The 21,251-nt window shown below is 40.4% G+C and overlaps 1 protein-coding gene across 10 annotated transcripts in view; it reads left to right on the forward strand.

The window, feature by feature from the left end:
* The window catches only part of KMT2C (lysine methyltransferase 2C), a 454,559-nt gene that overhangs the window by 373,429 nt on the left and 59,879 nt on the right, over positions 1–21,251 (forward strand). For all 10 annotated transcript variants that reach the window (XM_073629967.1, XM_073629969.1, XM_073629975.1 and 7 more), the window contains 8 exons: positions 1,440–3,130; positions 6,483–6,591; positions 8,067–8,145; positions 8,300–8,363; positions 8,674–8,906; positions 9,636–11,180; positions 16,112–16,327; positions 20,804–20,968. In XM_073629967.1, coding sequence (XP_073486068.1) covers positions 1,440–3,130; positions 6,483–6,591; positions 8,067–8,145; positions 8,300–8,363; positions 8,674–8,906; positions 9,636–11,180; positions 16,112–16,327; positions 20,804–20,968 — 4,102 coding nt within the window. The remainder of the gene's footprint in view (positions 1–1,439; positions 3,131–6,482; positions 6,592–8,066; positions 8,146–8,299; positions 8,364–8,673; positions 8,907–9,635; positions 11,181–16,111; positions 16,328–20,803; positions 20,969–21,251) is intronic.

Raw genomic sequence — 21,251 nt, forward strand, 5'->3', positions numbered from 1 at the left:
TATGGAACGCTGTACCTACTCACATTCGCATGGAAGAAAACCATCAGGCCTTCAGGAATAAACTCAAGACCTACCTCTTCTAAGAAGCTGGACAATACAGGACAGATCTAGCGCCTTGAGGCGATTCAGTTCGCATTTGCAGCACTATGCAAATCATTCATTCAGACACCAAATATATTCCTCTCTTTCTTATTTTTCTTAAGAGATCTAATGTATTTTATTAGCATACGTGACTTAGTCACATGTTATGACCCATCTTGATTTCATCCAACTTACTCTAAATTATGTCTTAATCTGATCAGTGTTCTTGTGAAGGTTTTATAAAAATGTCACCTTCATTGGTTGCCCACCACAGACATGAGATTTAAACATGACCATCCCATTACCAAATTGCACTTTTTTGGGAAAATGAGGGTGGCACTCTGCTCAGTAATATCCCCCCACCTTTCACTTTACACATGGTCAACATAACCTATACATACTACTAAATTATTGGGTTAAACAGATAACGTACACAAGTATTTAAGATCCATTTAAGATGAGTTTTCTATTTATTTGTCATGCCGATTAAAATTTAGCACTCTTCTTAAATTAATGCATGCTTCTTTGATAGAGGATAACTTGTAGAAAAAAAAAACAGTAAGCTGCCATTTTATGCAGTATTAGTTGCCTGGCATTCAATTTAAACTCTTCTTGCTTTGAAATGTTAAATTGCTAACCCCAAACAGTTACTTGGTTATGCAGGTTTAACTTTAATCTGACTTGACCTTTGTTCAAGATCAGTGCCTCAGAAAGTACCGTATTAAAACCAGAGGAGAACAGGAAGGCATATAGCCAACTCTCATTTTAAGCCCCAGCTCTAGCTAAAGCTCTTTTTTTGGGGGGGGGGGTGGCGTTTGGATAAAGCGTGTGTGTTGGAACCTCTGCCAAAAATTTGTTTTTGATTAGCTACATGTGTCCTGGTTTGGTAGATCTCTGTTTACCTCTTGTCTATTTGAACCTTTGTCAGGATTGTATTGGCCTTTGCCCCATTTTGAGAGGGGAGATATCTCTCTTATGGGGATAGACAGCATCTAAAAGCCTAGAAAAGCAGCATCAGATACATTTAAATTCTAACAGAAATTCCAACCATTGCTGCCACAATCCAAAATTGTATTTAAAATAAAAGTTTTGGCTGTAGTTGGGTTTTTACTGGTCTCTAAATTGTGCGTGAACTGGGTTTTAAATTTGCTTGACTTAGTACAAGTAGTTTGCAATCTACTGTTCTTTATCATTAATTTTAGGCTCAGTAAGGTATATTTTCTGTATCTTTCAGTAGATATGTTTCCAGTATCCACCACATATGTGTAGCATTTTTAATAAAATATGTCGTCCAATATATACAATTTAACATTTGTACCATTTTAGTAAAAATGTAAGTGTCTGATTTTGTTTTACAGATTTGTCTATCCCATGTCTGGACCTGGTCCTCTCTCTGGTCATGAGCCCTTTATGGGTCCTCCTTTACAGATGCAAGTTACTGTAATGCCTCAGCAGATGAGAAGAGACATGTCCATGGAGCTGCCTCGGTCCTTAAGCAACACACAAATAAATAATCCTGCTGGACTCCCTCCGCAATTTCCTCCACAGGCAATGCCTGTTCAGCAGCATAATATATCAGGTCAGGCATACATTGAACTCCGCCATAGGCCTCCAGATAGCAGACCTCGAATTCTTTTAGGTCCACCACCTAATATGATGGACCCAGCACAACATCAGAGACATATAAGTTATTTTTCAAAGCCAGAATTTCAAGGCCCAAGACTTATGGAGCAAGTGCGAGTTCAACATCCAGGTCTGTCTAATCATGTCCAAGTTCCTCCAGGCTTAGAACACTTAATTCCTACAGAGCAGCAGTCTCTTATGATGCATGGAGTTGATGAAACTCAAACCAGTGAGCATTACTTACATACACCATTGTCTGATGATAACATGGGGAAAGAAACAGCAGTTCTTCCACCTGAAAATTCTGAAGCCAGTGGTTTGGAGGAAAAGCTGGATCCTGATGATCCTTCTGAAAAAGATCTTGATGTAAAAGATTTAGATGGGGTTGAAGTCAAAGATTTAGATGATGAAGATCTTGAAAACATAAACCTGGACCCAGATGATGCAAAAGGAGATGACCTTGATGGGCTGGATAATTTAGAAACAAATGATCCTCAGCTTGATGATCTCCTAAGGTCTGGGAAATTTGATATCATTGCTTACACAGATCCAGAGCTTGATCTTGGGGATAAGAAAGATATGTTTAACGAGGACCTTGATCTCGGTGTACCAATTGATGATAAATTAGAACTGCAATGCAAGCCTGAAGAGGAAAAAAGTAGTGAAGAAACTGCTAAAATATCTTCTCCTGGACCTGCTTTGTCGGAGACAGCTACAACTGCTGACAGCGAAATGAAACCGGTATTAGAGTCACCATCAGATAAAGCATTGGATGTTAAATCTGAAGTAGCAGTAGCCTCTACTTCACCTGAGCAACCAAAAGATATTGCCTCAGCACCACCAACTAACAGTGACCAGTCAGAAAAAAGTGAAAAAGAGAATGTGCCTAAATCTGAGCATCCTAGTGACCCAGTGCCGCTGCCTGCTCCAGATGCTGTAAGTGCTTGTGGCATGCCGGAATCTGTTCCAATGCTTACCAACTTGTTAACAAGTGAGAGTTCAGAGCTGGATAAATTAGACTCTCCACCAGGGATCATAACTGTATCTCAGCCTAATTCAGTGCCAGTTATTTCTCAGAGTTTATTAACTGCTCCTAATCAAGTTATGGAGCCACCTTTAAATCAAAGTATGGGACCAAGACCTAACCATGGCTTTGCTCAGGAGTCACCGTCAAACTCTGTATTTTTGCTGGATCAGCAAAGTGGCCATAATTTTGTTCCAGGAGACCCCTTAAATCAATGCCCCTCTGGCATGCAAACTGCTCAACAAGCGATGCTTCAACAGAGTCGAGAGAGACCACTCCTTCTGGAAGAACAGCCTCTCTTATTGCAAGACCTTCTCGATCAAGAAAGACAAGAACAGCAACAGCAGAGGCAGATGCAAGCTATGATCCGCCAGCGTTCAGAGCCTTTTTTCCCCAACATTGGTATGTAGAGATAGATGCTGGTAGTTTGTAATTAACTTTCGTGTTAATATACCTTGTTCTAGTTATATAAACTAGCAGGCACTTACAACCATCCCAGGCACCAACCTCGTGATCCATTTAGTGATTCTCAGGTGCCTATCAATGATGGCACCACCAAAAGCAATCTGTCAATAAATTCAATTTGTAAGGCTGTTGCACACAAGCACTTTGGGCTTTCCCTGTGGTAACTTTACTTAAAGATGGGTTCACAGCCTGTAGTAGGTGGGAATAGGGAAATAACCTAAAATAAATGTAACACTTCCAAATCTGTCCAAAATGGTGAGAAAAAAAAAAAGTGTGGCTTGATCTCAGACAAAAAAAACATTTCCAGTGTGGTAAATGGGTAATTCATTCTTCTCTTCAAACTGATAATGGGCTTCCAAATTATTCTTTTTGTGTAATGGAATATTTGTGCCACACTCCTAATTAGCCGCTTGCCGACCGCTCGCTGTTTGACGGTGGCAGAATGGCTCCCCTGCGTGAATCGCCGTAGCTGTACGGTGGCCGCTCTAAGGGGTATAGGGGGCACACGCCGCGGTACTGAGGCGCCGATGCGCGTGCCCGGCGGCCGCGATGTCTGTCGGGCACATGCTTTTGACAGAGCCAGAACGAGGGTCTGTGTGTATAAACACACAAATGCAGGTTCTGACAGGGTAGAGGAGACAGATCGTGTGTTCCTAGTATATGGGAACACCGATCGGTCTCCTGCCCCAGGCAGTCCCACCCCACCCCAGTTAGAACACACTGAGGGAACACATTTAACCCCTTGATAGCCCCTAGTGTTAACCCCTTCCCTGCCAGTGACATTTATACAGTAATCAGTGGCTATTTATAGCTCCGATTGCTGTATAAATGTCAGTGGTCCCAAAAAAGTGTCCGATCTGTCCGCTGCAATGTCACAGTCCCAAAAAAAATTGCAGATCGCCGCCATTACTAGAAAAAAACTAATAAAAATGCCATAAATCTATCCCCTATTTTGTAGACACTATAACTTTTGCGCAAACCAATCAATATACGCTTATTGCGATTTTTGGGGGTTTTTTTTACCAAAAATATGTAGAAGATTACATATCGGCCTAAACTAAGGAAAAACATTTTTTTTACATTTGGGGATATTTATTATAGCAAAAAGTAAAAAAGATTTTTTTTTTCAAAATTGTCGCTCATTTTTTGTTTATAGAGCAAAAAATTAAAACCGCAGAGGTTTCGTCAATTTTGTTTGGGTACGGTGTTGCACGACCTTGCAGTTGTCAGTTAAATCGATGTAGTGCCGAATCGCAAAAAATGGCCCGGTCAGGAAGGGGGTTAGAGATGGGTTGGTCGGGGGAAAATGTTTTTTTGTTTTTTTTTTGTTTTGTTTTTTTGTGTTTTCTGGAAATAATTGAAAACATAAAGTTTGGAAAGTGTGTGTGGGAATATGTTCTTTTACAATGATAAATAATACATTTACGATATGATATTCAAACTTTATAACATGCTTCAAGGGGTTGTCAAGGCAGAAGGTTTTTTATCTTAATGCATTCATAGCAAGCTGCTTGCTGTGGGGGCATTTGACAGGAGGGAGGGGCCAGGAGCAGCGATGAGGGGCCCGGGAAGGAGGATCCAGGCTGCTCTGTGCAAATCCACTGCACAGAGCAGGTAAGTATAACATGTTTGTAGTCTTGTTTATTTAAAAAAATTAACAATCACTTTAACCTCCCTAGCGATGATCCCGAGTGTGGCTCGGGGGAATTTTCATTACCAAAAGCAGTAACCCCGAACTCGGGATTGCATCGCAGAATCCAGGCAAAGTTACTTACCTTGTCCCCAGTCTCCGCTCGATCTATCACTGTGTCGGGCTCCGTTCCCTGCAAGCGTCGCGACACACGGGGACGGAGCCCGGTGTCAAATTCAAAAATTGCAAAAAGCATAATACATACAGTACACTGTAATCTTACAGATTACATTTTGTCCCTAGTGCTTTGTCCAGTGCCCTGCATGCAGTTTTATATTATATATACTGTTCTTTCTGTCCGGAAACTTGAGAATGTCCTTGGCAATCAAAAAGTGTCCCTTTACATCAGAAGCGGTTTTAGACCAGCTAGAAAACAGCGATAATAAATTAGAATCACTTGCAGAATTGAGTAATAGTGATTCGTAGGGAAATTCATCATCAAACACTGAAAGTAGCGACAGCGACAATTCTGCAACTGAGCAAATGTCTGTGTTTTTGATTTGATTACATTATTGAATACATTTATTATTGTTATAATTATTTATAGTTATTTATTATATTATAATGTATGATTTTGTGTTTCAAACTTTATCATACCTAGAATGTATACTAGACTGTTTGGATAGATGTAAGTGAGTTATTCCTAAGAATTACAGGCCTACAATATAAAACGCCAAATTTCCATGCAAAACAATGTACCCCTTTTAGCATCGAAAATCAGACATAATCATACTGCCAGGGAGGTTAATGGAAGATTTCTGAGACTAAAATTGGTTGTAAACCCTCTCCTATAACCAGTGAAATGAATAGCCTCAGATGATACGCAGTGAAGAAACAAATCCTCCTACATAAATTTTACTTGCATATCTGCAGCCTTCCCCTTTCTACACTCTTTGAAAAGTGGAGCTTGTGTTAGAAATCTCTCTTCCTCTTTCAGCAGTGGGTGAGGTCTCTGCACTTGCACTGCGTGAGAGTTGATTGGAGGATAGGCAGAGAAACAAAGGAACATGCAGAGCTGTATTATGAATAGACAAGCTCCCTGCTTATCTCCCTCCCCGACACAAATGTTCAGCTACTTTTATCTCATGTGAGAGAACTTGTCACAAGTGACTCTGATGATAACAGAGGAACGGAGTACCAGAGAGAAACGGCACTTAGAGCTTTGGAGAGAGATAATTAAACGCTACAGATATATGGGGTTTACAGTCACTTAAATGTAGAATCTTAAGTTGAAGACCTGCTGAATCGGCCTACATTCAGTACATGTGAACCGTCCTTAACTGTGAAACAGCCTATGTTAGGACTTTTTTTTGTGGATGATTCTTTTCATGTTGAAGTTAGTATGATGGACTTGCCTTTGTCCACTGCAATTGATTGCAGGTTTTACAACAACTGCGTGCACATTTGGCAAGGACCTGCAGTTGCCATCAACACTTATAATCATGATATTGTGAAGTTAATTTGTACTGCTTATTAGTTATTAGTGTTGAAATGCTTATGCACTAATTAATCATGTATTTATTACATTCATTGTATTAATTGGTTATATATAAAAACTTGTATGTACTGTATACTGACATTTGTTAATGGTTATTTCAGATTTTGATGCAATCACTGATCCTATAATGAAAGCAAAAATGGTGGCTCTGAAAGGCATCAACAAAGTAATGGTGAATACCATGGGGATGTCACCAATGGTCATAAACAGGTATGATCATGGCTATTGTATATGTGAAAATAGAAATGAGACACTCGTGATACAATGAGACACTTTTTTTTTTTTTTTTTTTTTTCACACACATTGAAGTCCTGATTTTTGCTATAAACATCTTTAAACCCCCAAACAATTATATATTTTCTGAAAGCAGCCGCATTGTAGAATAACATTTTGGCAGTTGCAAATTTCTATGTTGTAAACACTTCTTTAATAAGCAGGTTTTAATAAAAGGAGGTTGTGTTGAGTAAATGAATACCTTACTTATCAAGCCCTAAAATTGTGCGCCCATGACAACATGAAAAATGATGGTACCCAAAGCTAGAGAAAGCTTTATTAGGTTTAACAAACAAGACAATGCAGACATCAGTGGTACTTTTTCTCCATCAAAAACAGTAGATACATTAAAAGGTTCAAAGCACAGTTGGGTCTTATGCAAGTCATAGCAATCCAAATGGGTCATAAGAAAAGCAGACATAGACCTGCAGAGGCCTAATAATACATTTATAAGCTATGGAATATGTCATAGTAACCATATACAGAACACATTAAACCATGTATATCCTTACAGGGGCAGGGTGGAGAGAGGAACCATAGGAAGTTAGTAGGGGATGGAAGGAGGTGGTAAGGTCAGAGGGCTAGGGGAATATCTACCCTCATCTCCAATTAGGGAAAAAAGGATCAGGACTTCTGCAATTAAAAAGCTTAGCGAAGGCAGTCCTAAAGCGGCCTGATCATAGGGTCATTTCCCTCGCTTCAACCCATTCCGCCAAGATAGTTATGAATTTCTTAGGGCAGTTACGTCTCAAGTATGTTACTTTATATATTGGTAGGGCAGCATTCACTATAGTCCGCCACAGTTGAGGAATTGGGCTTTTTCCACTGAAGTAAGATCGTTTTCCTTGGATAGTATGCAGTATAAAACACAAAAGGTTTCTTATGATGGGTAGCATCTATAGTGTCACATATTCCTTAAGATGGGTATCCTCTATAGTGTCAAATATTCCTAGGCAGCACTTTAAAAGCCTTTATATGTTATCAGTTTAGTGTCAACCAAGAATTTTGGCCCTAGATTTATTGTTCCCACTTCATTATTCTCAGGGATACTGAGCTTCTGCTGCTGGCTGTCAGTGTTTGAGCAGTTTACTGCAGTCACATGCTTCCTGGAGGAATAGGAGAGCCCAGGAACCACCGCAAAAACTGGTGGGGAGGAAGGCACCTTTGGAGATGTCACTGCTGAATTCTATTCATTTATAGAACACTTTGAATTCTTTGGGAGAATGCAGAGTGTTCTTTATATTGCGCCTGTGCTGAGCAAGTGTTTTACTTGAATAAAAATTATTTCCAAAATATTTGTAGCTTTTATGTATCTCTTTTATCTCCATTTCCATTAACTTTGTAACGATAAACTGACTTTTCTTTGTTGAACTTCTGAATTTAAGCATGCACCATACATACCTGTCTTTTAGATTTCCCTTCGTGGGACAGCAGGCGCCAGGCACACCGCTGATGGAAGCTCAGAACGTTGCTCCTCCTCCTGTCCCACAGGTATGGTCTTTTCCAGACCAAGCCAGCATTGGTTTGCAGGCAACATCTTAGATATTTATAAATTGTTTAGAAATTCATAAAATCATTTAGCATCTTTCTGTATTACATTTTTATCATGGTGTAGTACTTTAACAAGAAATTGTCTTGTTTTCAGGATGGAAACATAGCACCACAAATGATTAGACCCAATCCTCCAAATTTTGGTCCAGGATTTGTCAGTAAGTATCTAGTTTGCTTTTAAAATATATTCACATATCTCACCCACTGACTGCACTGTCTTATTGGGTGTTGTATGCTAGAACAGGATTTTTGTGTCTCATCTTCATCAGTACTAGATCCCAGTCTGGATATTGCTCCATCCAAAAACATCCTGTGACGTGCACTGCTCATAACAATTACAAGTAGCACGGGGCAAATATTTTTTGTTTAAAGAGTCTTTGCACATCTCCGTTTAAAAACTCCTATTCTAAGTTAATGGTGTGCCATAAATGAGCGGAGGTTTTTTTCATATCCTTTGTATCACCTTAGATGACTCTCAGAAGAAACAGTATGAAGAGTGGCTCCAGGAAACTCAGCAACTTCTTCAAATTCAGCAGAAATTTCTAGAAGAACAGATTGGAGCTCATAGAAAATCTAAAAAAGCCCTTTCAGCTAAACAGAGAACGGCAAAGAAAGCTGGGCGTGAATTTCCAGAGGAGGACGCTGAACAGCTGAAACATGTTACTGAGCAACAGAGCATGGTGCAAAAGCAGCTGGAAACGGTAAATGATTTTCAATCTGCTTTCATATGCTAGAAATGCTGTCCATCCTGTTCTCTACAAAACTGCCTTCCTTCCACATCTATGCAAATCTGTCTTTTAGCCACATCTATGCAAATCTGTCTTTTAGCCACATCTATGCAAGTCTGTCTTTTAGCCACATCTATGCAAGTCCGTCTTTTAGCCACATTTATGCAAATCTGTCTATGCGTACTAGCTCATTATGCTTTTGTCTTGCAGGGGTTTTTTTTCCTCTATGTGGGTTTACAACCACTTTAAAACCTTATTTATATATGGTTTTGGTTAACAAAAAAAAATGTTTTTATCAGAACAAGTAGATTGTCATGAGGGACAAATAAAAGGGGACTCTGAATTAGTCCCTTGGACAAGTACTTTTTAAAAAAAAAAAATGTCTACACCCCTGGGTTACTATGCACAGCTGCATCAGATTCTGTGTGCACCAATTTAGTAAATCTCCCTCGTATTTTTATCAATGAGTATAATGCTTCCTCTGATTGGCTGAGGGGGAGAGGCAGGCGAATGATGCCATGATGTCTACCTTAGCCAATAAAAGGAAGCCTCTTTTTCATTGATAAAATACAAGGCTTCCAGTTAATGGCTGAGTGTCACAAAAGGCATTACTTATGTAATCTGTCATTTGCCTAGTCAACTGTATGTTTGCCTTCTAATTTCTAGTGTGTCTACTAGCTTTTAATTTATTTCTTTAACTAGATTCGAAAACAACAAAAAGAACATACAGAACTTATTGAGGAGTACAGGAACAAGCAACAACAATTTTCAGTTGCGCCTCTAATGCCTGGAGTTCTACCACAGCAAGCACTCATGACTGGAGGACCACCACCACCTATTAACCAACCAAACTTTCAAATTCCACAAGCACTACACCCACCAGGACCAACGATGCCAGGCCAGCCTTCACAACCAAGAATGCCAGGATGGCAGCCTCCCCATGCTCCTAGAAGCCTTGCACATCCACCAAGGATGCAACGTCCAACTGGTTCTGAAGTAGCAGGCCCTGCTGCTCATGAAAATCCCAATGCTCCACCGAGGGTTGAGTTTGATGACAACAACCCCTTCAGTGAAACTTTCCAAGAGAGGGAACGCAAAGAAAGACTGAGAGAGCAGCAAGAGCGGCAAAGGATACAGCTTATGCAAGAGGTAGATCGTCAGCGAGCAATAAAGCAAAGAATAGAAATAGAACAGCAAGGCATGGTTGGTCCAGACCTAAATAACAGACCATTGTCACAGATGCCTTTCTTTGCCTCTGAATTACCAAACGACTTTATGTCAGTTCCACAGCCTCTTCAACAATCTCCACAGCATCAAGCACAAATGGGACATGTTATGCCCCACCAAAGCATGGGAAACTCTCCTCCCACTGTACCTTTTATACAGAGCTCAGGTAAAAGGTCATTAGGGCTCTCTCCTTATGGACAAGAGTCTCAAACAGGCTTTCCCCAAGCATCTTCTCAACCCACATTTATGCCAAACGTCACCTCGGCATCACCTGTTGCTGATAGTGGACGTTCTATTGGACAAGACAGGCCAGTAAGTGCCACAGGTTTTCAAAGTCCAAATCAATCCCTTATACAGTTGTACTCTGAAATCATTCCAGAAGAGAAAGGAAAGAAGAAAAGGCCTCGAAAGAAGAAAAAAGAGGAAGACGCTGACTCGTTAAAGTCTCCACCCTCAACACCGCGGTCTGATACTACAGCTCCACTGACTCCAAGTATCTCAGAGGCATCAACACCAACTGTTACTGTCCCTAATAATGATAGTTATCGAGAACATGTGGCTGACCTAATACGTTCATCTACACCAAATACTGTAAACAGCAACTCTGTTGAATTAGAAGATCCTCTTGTCACTAAAGATCTGAAAGGAGCATTTGAGAAACCCAGGGTGGAGGAAGACAATGGTCAGGCAGACTCGAAAGTAGAACGTAACATTCAGGAAATAAAACTGGAGAATACAGAAGGAGATCAGTCTCCACAGCAAGCTGACCCAAAGGTGAAAAATTCATCAGTGTCGCTAAAGACTGAAGAAGCCACATTGCACAGTGCAGTTTTAATGGAAACCGGCTCTTACCCTGCCTCTGGACCTTCTGGAAAACTGGAATCAGGCAATGAATTACTAAAACATTTGCTCAAAAACAAGAAACAGCCTGTCATGTTGCAACAGAAGTCTGAGGAGTCTTTACAATCAGATGAATGTCCTGTTGACGTTAAGTCTGCTGGAAAGCAAGCAGATGCACTGGTGAGTTTGGTCAGTGTTATGTTAAAACAAGTAACATTTAGGGAAGATGAATTTATGAGCACTGTTTAAAGTGTTATGGTGATATTAAAGTTATTTTATTTATTTATTTTTGATAAAAAAGGTGTTATACTTTCCTGCTCTGTGCAATGGTGTTGTACAGAGGTTACTTCCTGTTCTTGAGTCCCCTGCTAGCACTGTCCATTTCTTCTTCTTGCAGGTGCCCCCATAGCAAGCCCTGTGCCATGCGGGCACCTATGCAGGAGAGCTCCTGAGTTGGGATGTTTGTATTTGTAGATACACAAAGCGATACTCAGCCACGCCCTCCACTCCCTCCTCATAGGATTCGACTGACATGGCTCCTGCTGCTTTCAGAGTCTCAGGCCAGGAAGAGAGAACAGCAGCGCTGCAGATGGACACAGCATTAGATCAAAACAGTACTGAAAAGTTTTTTTTACCTTAAAGGGGTTGTAAACCTTTGTGTTTTTTCACTTTAAGCATCCTATGCATTAAGGTGAAAAAACACCTGGCAGTAACCAGCCCTCCTGTATTACTTACCTGAGCCCTGGAACTTGACCTGGCGGGGACGCACTGTCTCTCTGCCCAGGGTTCTCGGCTCTTGATTGGATAGATTGACCCGGGGGGGGGGGGGGGGGGGGGGGACCGAGTCATTCGGCAGCTATGGACGCTGAATGCTGGATTTGGGAGCGTGCCCGCAAGGGAGAGCGCTTCCCCTAGGGAGTTATCAGATGTAGGAAGGAGCCGCAAAAGCCACCGGGGGACCCCAGAAGACAAGGTTCGGGGTCACTTGTGCAAAACGAGCTGCACAGTGGAGGTAAGTATATGTTTGTTTTTTTTTTAAAAGATGAACCCTTACAATCACTTTAATGCACAGAATGCATTGGGTAAAAAAACCTTTTAATGTTAGAAGCACTTTAACCCATGTTCTCAGCACAATACTCCAGCTAAAGTTGCTTACTCTCAAGCAGCCATTTTTAAAAAGATATGTACCTAAGATTTAGGTTTCACCATCTTTCTGTTTTCAGTGTAATTTGTTGTTGAGGAAATTGGTGGTTTTGTGGATTAGCCTGGCAGTACTCTTTAGTTAGCCAGTGCACATAAGAAATCACTATCTGAGTCAACCTATATTAATCAAAGAGTATAGGACACTGACTTGATATTCATAGACCCTGGATTATAGGCTAGTACCTTCAGATGATTGAACTCTGGTGGTGCTTTCAAGGATTCATCCCCTGGGTGCCCCCGTTACCCTACCCCACTCTCTGAGTCCTCTATTTTTTGGTACTGTTCTAAGGTGATGGACCTCCTCTCCCTTATGGAAAAATCACTCTCGGCTTTACTAGTTTATTTTTTTACTTTGAATTCCTCAATCAACTCCTCACATTCTTCTAATACAATAATAGAATCGGCTCATCCAGGTCAGCGCATCTTCAGTAAAACCTCGGTAGCCGTACCCAGCCCTACACTGTGGGTACGGCCTGTAATTATGCTTCAGGTTCACACCACAGTTGCACACTTTGCTGCCACTTCCACATAAAGCCTTTTTCTGCGAGAACTACACTACAGGTTGGTGTGCACCCAGGTTGCTGCATACTTCTCCTTGGACATGCTTACCCTATTTCTGCACCCTACTCCCTGAGTACCCCACAAGCTAATACCCTCACCCATAGCAATGGCAGAAACCAGGCACAAGAGAGCCAAAGCTCGGGTGAAGCTTTGCTCTGCTGAAGGCATGCAGAACACTTAAACTCATAGTGATGATGCTTCACTTGCACCAATGCAGGATCGTATTTTAACATGGCTTTCTACATTAAATTCTAGCTCCATCTCAGGTTCACAACAAGCAGCCAACCTAACAGGGCAGGCTTTTCTACAACTATGTCACAATTTCTTGGACACATAATGGCTTTAGTACAGCCATCCCTGTCCAGGGCTCGAAAATGCCAGGTTCCTGCTCTAGTTCCGCTGCCTCTACCTGAATTTGATCACAATATGCCTGCCATAAGCAGACCTATAAGGAACTGAAGAGGAGCAGGAAGTGGTGTTAGAAGAGACTGCGGAAGATTTTCCACCCTCACCTCCTATACACTTGTTATGGCTTCACACAATATGCTTGCCAATGTTGATATACTTCTTTTGTGCACAAAAGCCTCAATATTGGCGTTCTTGATTCTCCTCTGTCTCCTTTTGCCCTTTTGGGTACCAAAGGCATTTCCTGTTCATGCACAAATAGAATGAGCAATCTATGATGATTGGGTAAATCCAGAAAAGATTTTCACCCCTGCAAGAATCCATGCTGGGCTCTAGCCAGTAGAGCCTTAAATATCTTACTATATCAAAGATATAGAATACCTATTGGCCTAATATCAACATCAATTTTGTTTGGGTACAGCTTCACAGAACTGCGCAGTTGTCAGTTAAAGCAATGCAGTGCCAAAAAATTGCCTGGTCTTTAAGGGGGTAAATCCCTTCCGGTCCTTAAGTGGTTAAAGCACTAACTGGGAAGATATTCTAGAAACAAAAATCTCTGCAAGAAATGGGGGAATAAATTAATGGCATTAGCCAGTGTCTTCCAATGGGCAATAAGTATAAAAGAGCCTGTTCAACCTGGGTGGCTAAATTTGCGTGTAAAAAGGCATATTAAACAAAAAACAACTGTCCTTTAAAAAGTATAAATCCAAGTGGTCATTGTCAGCATTCAAACTCTACAAAGAATGTAATAAGAATGGGAAAGATTTATGGCATTTTTATTATTTATTTTTTTACTAGTAATGGCTATGATCTGCGATTTTTAGCGGTACTGCGACATTGTGACGGACAGATCGGACACTTTTGACACATTTGGGATCATTGACATTTATACAGCGATCAGTGCTATAAATATGCATTGATTACTGTGTAAATGTCACTGGTAGGGAAGGGGTTAACACTAGGGGGCGATCAAGGGGTTAAATGTGTGTTCCCTAGATGTGTTCTAACTTTATAGGGATAGGACTGACTGGGGGAGGAGACATATCGTTGTTCCTACTTGGTAGGAACAAACAATATGTCTCCTCTCCTTTGACAGAACAGGGATTTGTGTGTGTTTACACACACAAATCCCCGGTCTGGCTCTTGTGCACTCGATCATGCCTGCCGGCCACGCGTATCGGGTCCCCCGCTGTGCAGCGACACGTGCACCCTCTGGCAGCTCTTAAAGGGGAAGACGTACCCGTACGGGGTTTTGCCCAGTCGTGCAATTCTACCAGCGTATATCGGCGTGAGCTGGTCGGCAATCGGTTAATAGTAAAAAAAAAAAAAAAAAACAGAGCATATAGGACCCCATAAAGGATGGTCAAGGGAAGTTGTTTACGAATGAACAAGGAGAGGAGGCAACAATGTAAATACATTCTTCTCTTTGCTTTTTGCTAAGGAAGGGAGGGGTATAAATAACCACTTAAGGACCGCCCTATAGCATATATACTGCTCTTCCGCCTAGGGGGTGCACCACTAGGGGGCTGCTGTGATCCTGTGTCTCTGCTGGATGATCTGTGGGTGCCGGCGGACATTCAGTGGCGGCAACTGCTGATCGGTGCGGCAGGCCCCCTACATGGAAATGCAGAATCACGTGTATATATACGTGATTCTGCACAGCATGGCCATCCTGTAGCAGTAATTCTGCTATAGGGCGGTCGGCAAGAGGTTAATCACCAAGGGGACAGCAGGAGTCATGCAACCTTGGAAAAAAAAAAACAAGCAAGAGCATCTTATTGATGGAGAAACACTGTCCAGCAATCCCTGCTGTCCCCATCCCAGGTGTGGACTATTGGGCCATGTTCATGGTCAGAACCATCAGAGTCTACCTCAAAGCTCCAGTTTCTATCGGGAAGGTGAACTCCCTATTTGTCCTACTCATCTCACAAGGAACATCTTCAAAATCCACTATTGCCAGATGGTGCATTTCAACATTGTGCCTCTGTTGCCCAGCTTTATAAGGCTGCCACTTGGTCTTCTGTTTATACTTTTCAAAGCTCTACCAGGTGGATGTCCAGTTTTCTACAGATGCAGCTTTTGGCCACAAGGTTCTTGCAGCTGCACTCTGAAGTTGGGTCTGTTGATCCATGTTACTGAGCCTGTTGGCACAGTTCTGCTTGCCTAGTTGTTGCCCACCCTTTTCTTTTATCGCTTGGGGATGTCTAATTCTAATGGACTATGAATACTCAGCCTGTGTCATGTGCTCTAAGATTACCATTAAAGGAATTTTGATTTGCTGTAAATTCCATAACTTGGAGTATAGTACAGGTCACAGGACAACCTCCTTTCTAATGATGGTTTATTACTTGCTATACTTTTTTCTTTAATTTTCTATTATTGTAAATGTAAGTACATTTGTTTTGGTGCTGTAAATTGCCTCTTTCTTTTTAAAGTTTACTACTGGGTTTACCATTAGTTTGTCTATCCCTGCATTAAGAGAAATGATTTTTTACATGTCCTGGAAGTGAGAACTTGGCTTAAAAAAGCCCAAAGTAGCTTATTATGTTGTCAGATCAGGAGAAAGTGCTCTCTGATGGCAGTTTCCATTTTGCATTTTACCAGATATGTCTCTTTTGTACTACATGATTGGCAATTTCTGTTTACTGTTGCTAGTCGGCTTAGAAAGCCAATCACAGGACAGTAAAGAGCAGGTCTCCCTTTTGCATCCTGACATTTGATGTAAAAAAAGTGCTTGTAGCCATTATAGTGGACAGCTGTGGAAATCTTTTAAATGGAATAACTCTAAAGTGTACATTATGCAGGAAACATAGCATATACATGAATTATCCATATTAGAAATATTTTGTCAGTTTTTTGCAAATATTTCAAGACTAGATTCATACAAAAACTGTACTAAGCATTGATTAAAATACATTTGATTGATACCTTTCTTCTCTCAGCACCCCTCAGAGAGTAAGGAGCTGGTCAATTTTAATATTAACCAGAACTTGCTCTCAAGAACTGATTTTGATATGGAGAGGAAGAAACCAAGGAATAAGAGAGTTCAGAGAAATACAGAAAAGGCTGCCGTCCCTCGCTCTAAGAAAAGGAAGAAGGAAGAGGAGCAGAAACCCCCTATATTTGCCTCTTCTGAGACTTTCACTCATATAAAACAGGTAAACAGTAAACGTTAATTTTAGATTTTCTTTCAAAGTCCATTCATTGGAACAGTTTTAAAGTAATTGTAAAGCTTAGATGTTTGCTATCCTCTATTCTGATAGAGGTACTCATGACAAATTTTTTTGAAGAAGTGGTCTTGCTGGCACGAATTTACATTTTCTGCAGAGTATAGATCTATGTTAGACCAATCTGAGACCAGTACCCCTATGGGGGAAACGGTGGAGCGTTGAGTGAAGGAGGTTTACCTAATTTTCTACAACCCCCCCCCCCTTTTTTTTTTTCCCTTCCTTCTATATCCTTCACCCTCTTTTTTTAATTTGGGTGTCCAGTAATAGATGAGGATTATCCTTGCTATTTTTGTTTTTCCAGGCTTCCCACCTTCTTAGGTTAAAGGCTAAGGAAAGTTATGGTCCACTAATTGCATGCTTATACCTTAACTATGATATACTACTTGTGAATTTGTATTTATGTGTGGAATTATACTGCAAGTTACTCACACTGTGTTTAAGTAAGTTGTGATAACTATTCCATTGATTATAACGTTTATATCCCCCTCCCCCCCCGCTCAGTGCCCCCTGGGGAAGCCACTTCCTGTAAGGGCACTCTTGCATTCTCGATCCTAAACTGGGCTGTTTGTGTTTATTCAGACATGCAGCTCAGCCCCATCCCCTGCTCTCTGCTCACGGGTTTTGACTCACAGCAATGGCTCCCACTGGTCTCACCAAGCCTGTGAGGGAGGGGAGAAGAGCTGCTGCAGATGTGCACAGCATTAGATGGAGATCAGGTGTATAATCAAATTAAATAAAATGTAGATTAGTTCATTCCTCCAGCAGCGATGTATCAAATGCAATGTTCTCCCAATAAAGTGCTGTTTTTGTGCATTTATAAAACCAAAACGGTGTGCTTTCACTTTCTTGTGCCACCTCTATGCTCCCAGAACTCCCACCTTAGAAAGGCAGTAATAAAGCCTTTGTATGTAGTATCCGGGTTGATGTTACATCTGACTTCGCTCTATTCCAGGTGTTCCAGGAATCTCCAGGTAATCCTAGGTGGTGGTCCCTTTAAAGGTTCAATCTCCCACCCTCACTCCATATGTTTAGGGTAAAAGAAAGTATTCCCCCATAGTGTAGTCGTTAAACGTAACAGTAATTCATTGCAATAGTAAATCTTACAGTTAAAAAAAGCTCTATTAGGTGTAAATACAGTGACTTGCCAGTCTCTTGCATCACTTCCGGTCCGGAATGCCCTACGCATTATGTCACGGCACGTGACTTCATCAGGGTAACTTCTATGGTAAGAGTTCTGCCGTCGCTGGAGGAATTAACTATTCTATATATTATTTTTTTTTTTTTTATTACACACCTGTATTATGGACTGTACTTTGTGTACCACTATATATGTCTATGGTTTAACACTATTATATTTTGAATGGTACATGATGCACGATACAGAACAAAATATGTGATATCTTTATTTGCACAACTGAGCCTGCGTGACACCAATTAACACTTTACATACTGTTTTATTTGTGGGAACACAATAGGTGGATGCAGCAGTTTGCAATTTATTGCACACTACTAGTTTACTTTGTATAATATTATTTTGATTTTATCCACATTTTGGGTAGCGCAGAGGTATACTCACACACTACAATTAGATGGAGATCGGGTCAGGTGAGTATTTAGGGGGAGCTACGATTAAAAGGTTTTTTTTTCATTATTGCAGAGAATGCAGTAAGGTAAAAAAACATTTTACCTTCACAACCACTTTAAAAATGAAATATTAGCATTAAATTTGGTCTTCTGATTGCCTTTCATTTTTATTATGGTTGTCATCTTTTACAGTTTGCCTCCTCACTATATACTTATGGTTTCCTTATTTTCCAAGCTAAAGAAAAAAAGGCTTTGTATTGCTTCCGCTAAGATATGTCATTGGTGGGTGCAGTAACTTCAAAGGTCTGATGAAACAATGTATTATAAACAATTAAAGCCCTTTCACACTCACAGCGCCCGAGAGTTGGCGATAAGACTTTTCCATCGTTTTAGCGGCCGCTTTTAACCCCTGCTAGCGACCGAAAAAGGGTCCAAAGCGCCGCTGCCCATTGAGTTTAATGGGCGGGGACACGTGAACAGTAAGTGCAGCGCTCAGAATAAATCTCAGAATAAACTGAAAAATATATATATATATTAAGTGCACATAAATGATCCAGGAAGAAACTCAAACAACATATATATGCAGGCAATGCGTATAGACACTAAATATACGTGTATAATCAACCAAAAAATTCATATACTATGTGACAATCAAAATATGAGTGAATGATGTCCAATGAAGTGAAGGAAAAAAAATATTTAAAAAATAAATTATAGTCCTTTAGTGTTTGGACAGGTGAACCAAACAATAAATTGTAGATATCCAAAATAACTGACACTTGAACTGGATAACGATGTGACAAAGGAAAACGTGCCCAAACTTGATAAGTGATCCACCACCACAGAGTCAAAAGGCTTACCGGAGCAAGTGAACCAGAAGACCAACTCCTACAATGGACCTCAGTGGGATAGGTAACGCTCTGCTGAAGTCACTGTTTTATTCCAAAGCGCTTTTTAATCTACTAAAACGTGAGTGTATTTCCTCCTTTTTTATTGAATAAATTACTTCTTATTTAAATGGGATTACATTATGTAGAATAAATAGTGAAAAAGCCTCTGCACTACTAAAGTGAACTAAAACCTATTAATAAATGAGTGTAGAAATGCTGCAAAATCAAACAGTGATCACAAATCACCTAATAATAACATAAAAAATGTATATATAAAATTATATAAATGATCCTGCGCATAAACTATGTGATCAAAACATCCTTATTGTGATAACATCCTAATAAACCTGTAGTGACAATGTAATGTAGGATCCAAGTGTTAATAAAAATTGATGAATATCAAATACAAAGTCCAAGAGCTTAGTGTAAAAATAAATGTAAAAATTGAAATAAAAGTCCAATGTGTAAAGTGCAAAAGTCCAAAAATCTTCACAACAAAGTTAAAAACACACACAATGTTGACTGTAGTTCCAGTGATATATATAAACACCGACACAATGTGCTCTCAGAACTCTTACCTTAATGACATAAGTAAATGCCTTAATCCATCTATTGGATAGTAGCCTCGGTTCCGGGATTCAGGATCAGCCAAGATAGGGGATGGACACTCTTGTGTGGTAAGTTAATATCAGCTCCAACACGATATCCAGATCCACAAGTAAAAATAAGTAAGCCTCCAATAGTGCATTACCGAAAGATGAGCCAAGTTTATTGAATAAAAAACTGCTTACATCAAAGCAGCAGAAAGCATGCCAAACATAGACCGAAAACGGCGTTCTACGCCACCTCATACGTCACTTCCGGCCTGCGGTATGCAGTTTTCGGTCTATGTTTGGCATGCTTTCTGTTGCTTTGATGTAAGCAGTTTTTTATGCAATAAACTTGGCTCATCTTTTGGTAATGCACTATTGGAGGCTTACTTATTTTTACTTGTGGATCTGGATATCGTGTTGGAGGTGATATTAACTTACCACACAGAGTGTCCATCCCCTATCTTGGCTGTATATTTAATGTCCATACTCATTGCCTGCATATATATGTTGTTTGAGTTTCATTCTGGATCATTTATGTGCACTTTATGTATATTTCTATTTTTCAGTTTATTCTGAGCACTGCACTTACTGTTCACATGTTTTCATTCTTTGCAATTGATCTATTGCTGTGCTAGCTGCTTTTTTACATTGATTGCAGACAGCGCGGTATATTTGCTTTATATCTTCCATCACAATGGGCAGGGACGCTTTAGGAGCGGTGTATACACCGCTCCTAAAACTCCTCGAAGCTGCTTGCAGGACCTTTTTTGATGTCCTGCCAGCGCACCGCTCCATTGTGAAAGCCCTTGGGCTTTTACATTGGAGTAACAGGAGAGGCGCTTTGCAGGCACTATTTTTAGCGCTATAGCGCCTGTAAAGCGCCTCGGTGTGAAAGGGGTCTTACTGGGAGCAATCCCACCAAGCAAGTCAGTTTGCAGTATGGAAAATGAAACCTAATTTAAGGTTAAAAAGGAGTTAATCCTGTGTTTCAAGCTGAGGGTGCTGTGTGCAAAAACTGCTCATTTTCTGGGAAACTAGACAAACAGAAACATGCACCCAAAACACGCACGTCTCCACCTTGGTTCATGAAGATTTAGGTAATAGGGAAGTCTGTTGGAGACCCTTCTGTTGACCGCTTTTGTGGAATGTGTGGCTACCTACCCAGGTGACAATCCTTAATACTAAAGAAAGGTTCTTGTCTTACAATTTTATTCTCAGGTTTCTCCAGGTCATGTGCATGCTAGCTGCACTTTGTTTTCTTTTAAAATCTCTTCATCTGTGGACTTATTTGCACTGCAAAATTAGCAGCATGGTTTTACATGCTTTTTTCTTTTCAGCAACTCTCTCTACTTCCTCTAATTGAGCCAATTGTGGGAATGAATTTTGCACAGTTTCTTCCTTATGGCACTGGCCCAATAAGTGCTGGGAGTCGTCTTCTGGGGACCTTCGGCTGTGCCTCCCTTGATGGTGTTTCAGATTATTATTCCCAGTTGATTTTCAAGGTTTGTGCATCAATATAATATAATATACAAGATTTACAATTATTTGAGCTAATGTGTTATGATTTTGAATTTATGAGATGTCTGGCTTGCCCTTTATATATTAGCCACAAGATGGTGCTAATGAAGATGTACTTGAAATGTGTAGTTATGTCTGCTTTTATCCCTATACATAGGTGGAAAGATACAGTGAGGGGAAAAAAGTATTTGATCCCCTGCTGATTTTGTACGTTTGCCCACTGACAAAGAAATGATCAGTCTATAATTTTAATGGTATTATTTTTTT

This window comes from Aquarana catesbeiana, linkage group LG05 (genome assembly GCF_042186555.1).
Source record: "Aquarana catesbeiana isolate 2022-GZ linkage group LG05, ASM4218655v1, whole genome shotgun sequence".
Lineage (NCBI taxonomy): Eukaryota > Metazoa > Chordata > Amphibia > Anura > Ranidae > Aquarana > Aquarana catesbeiana.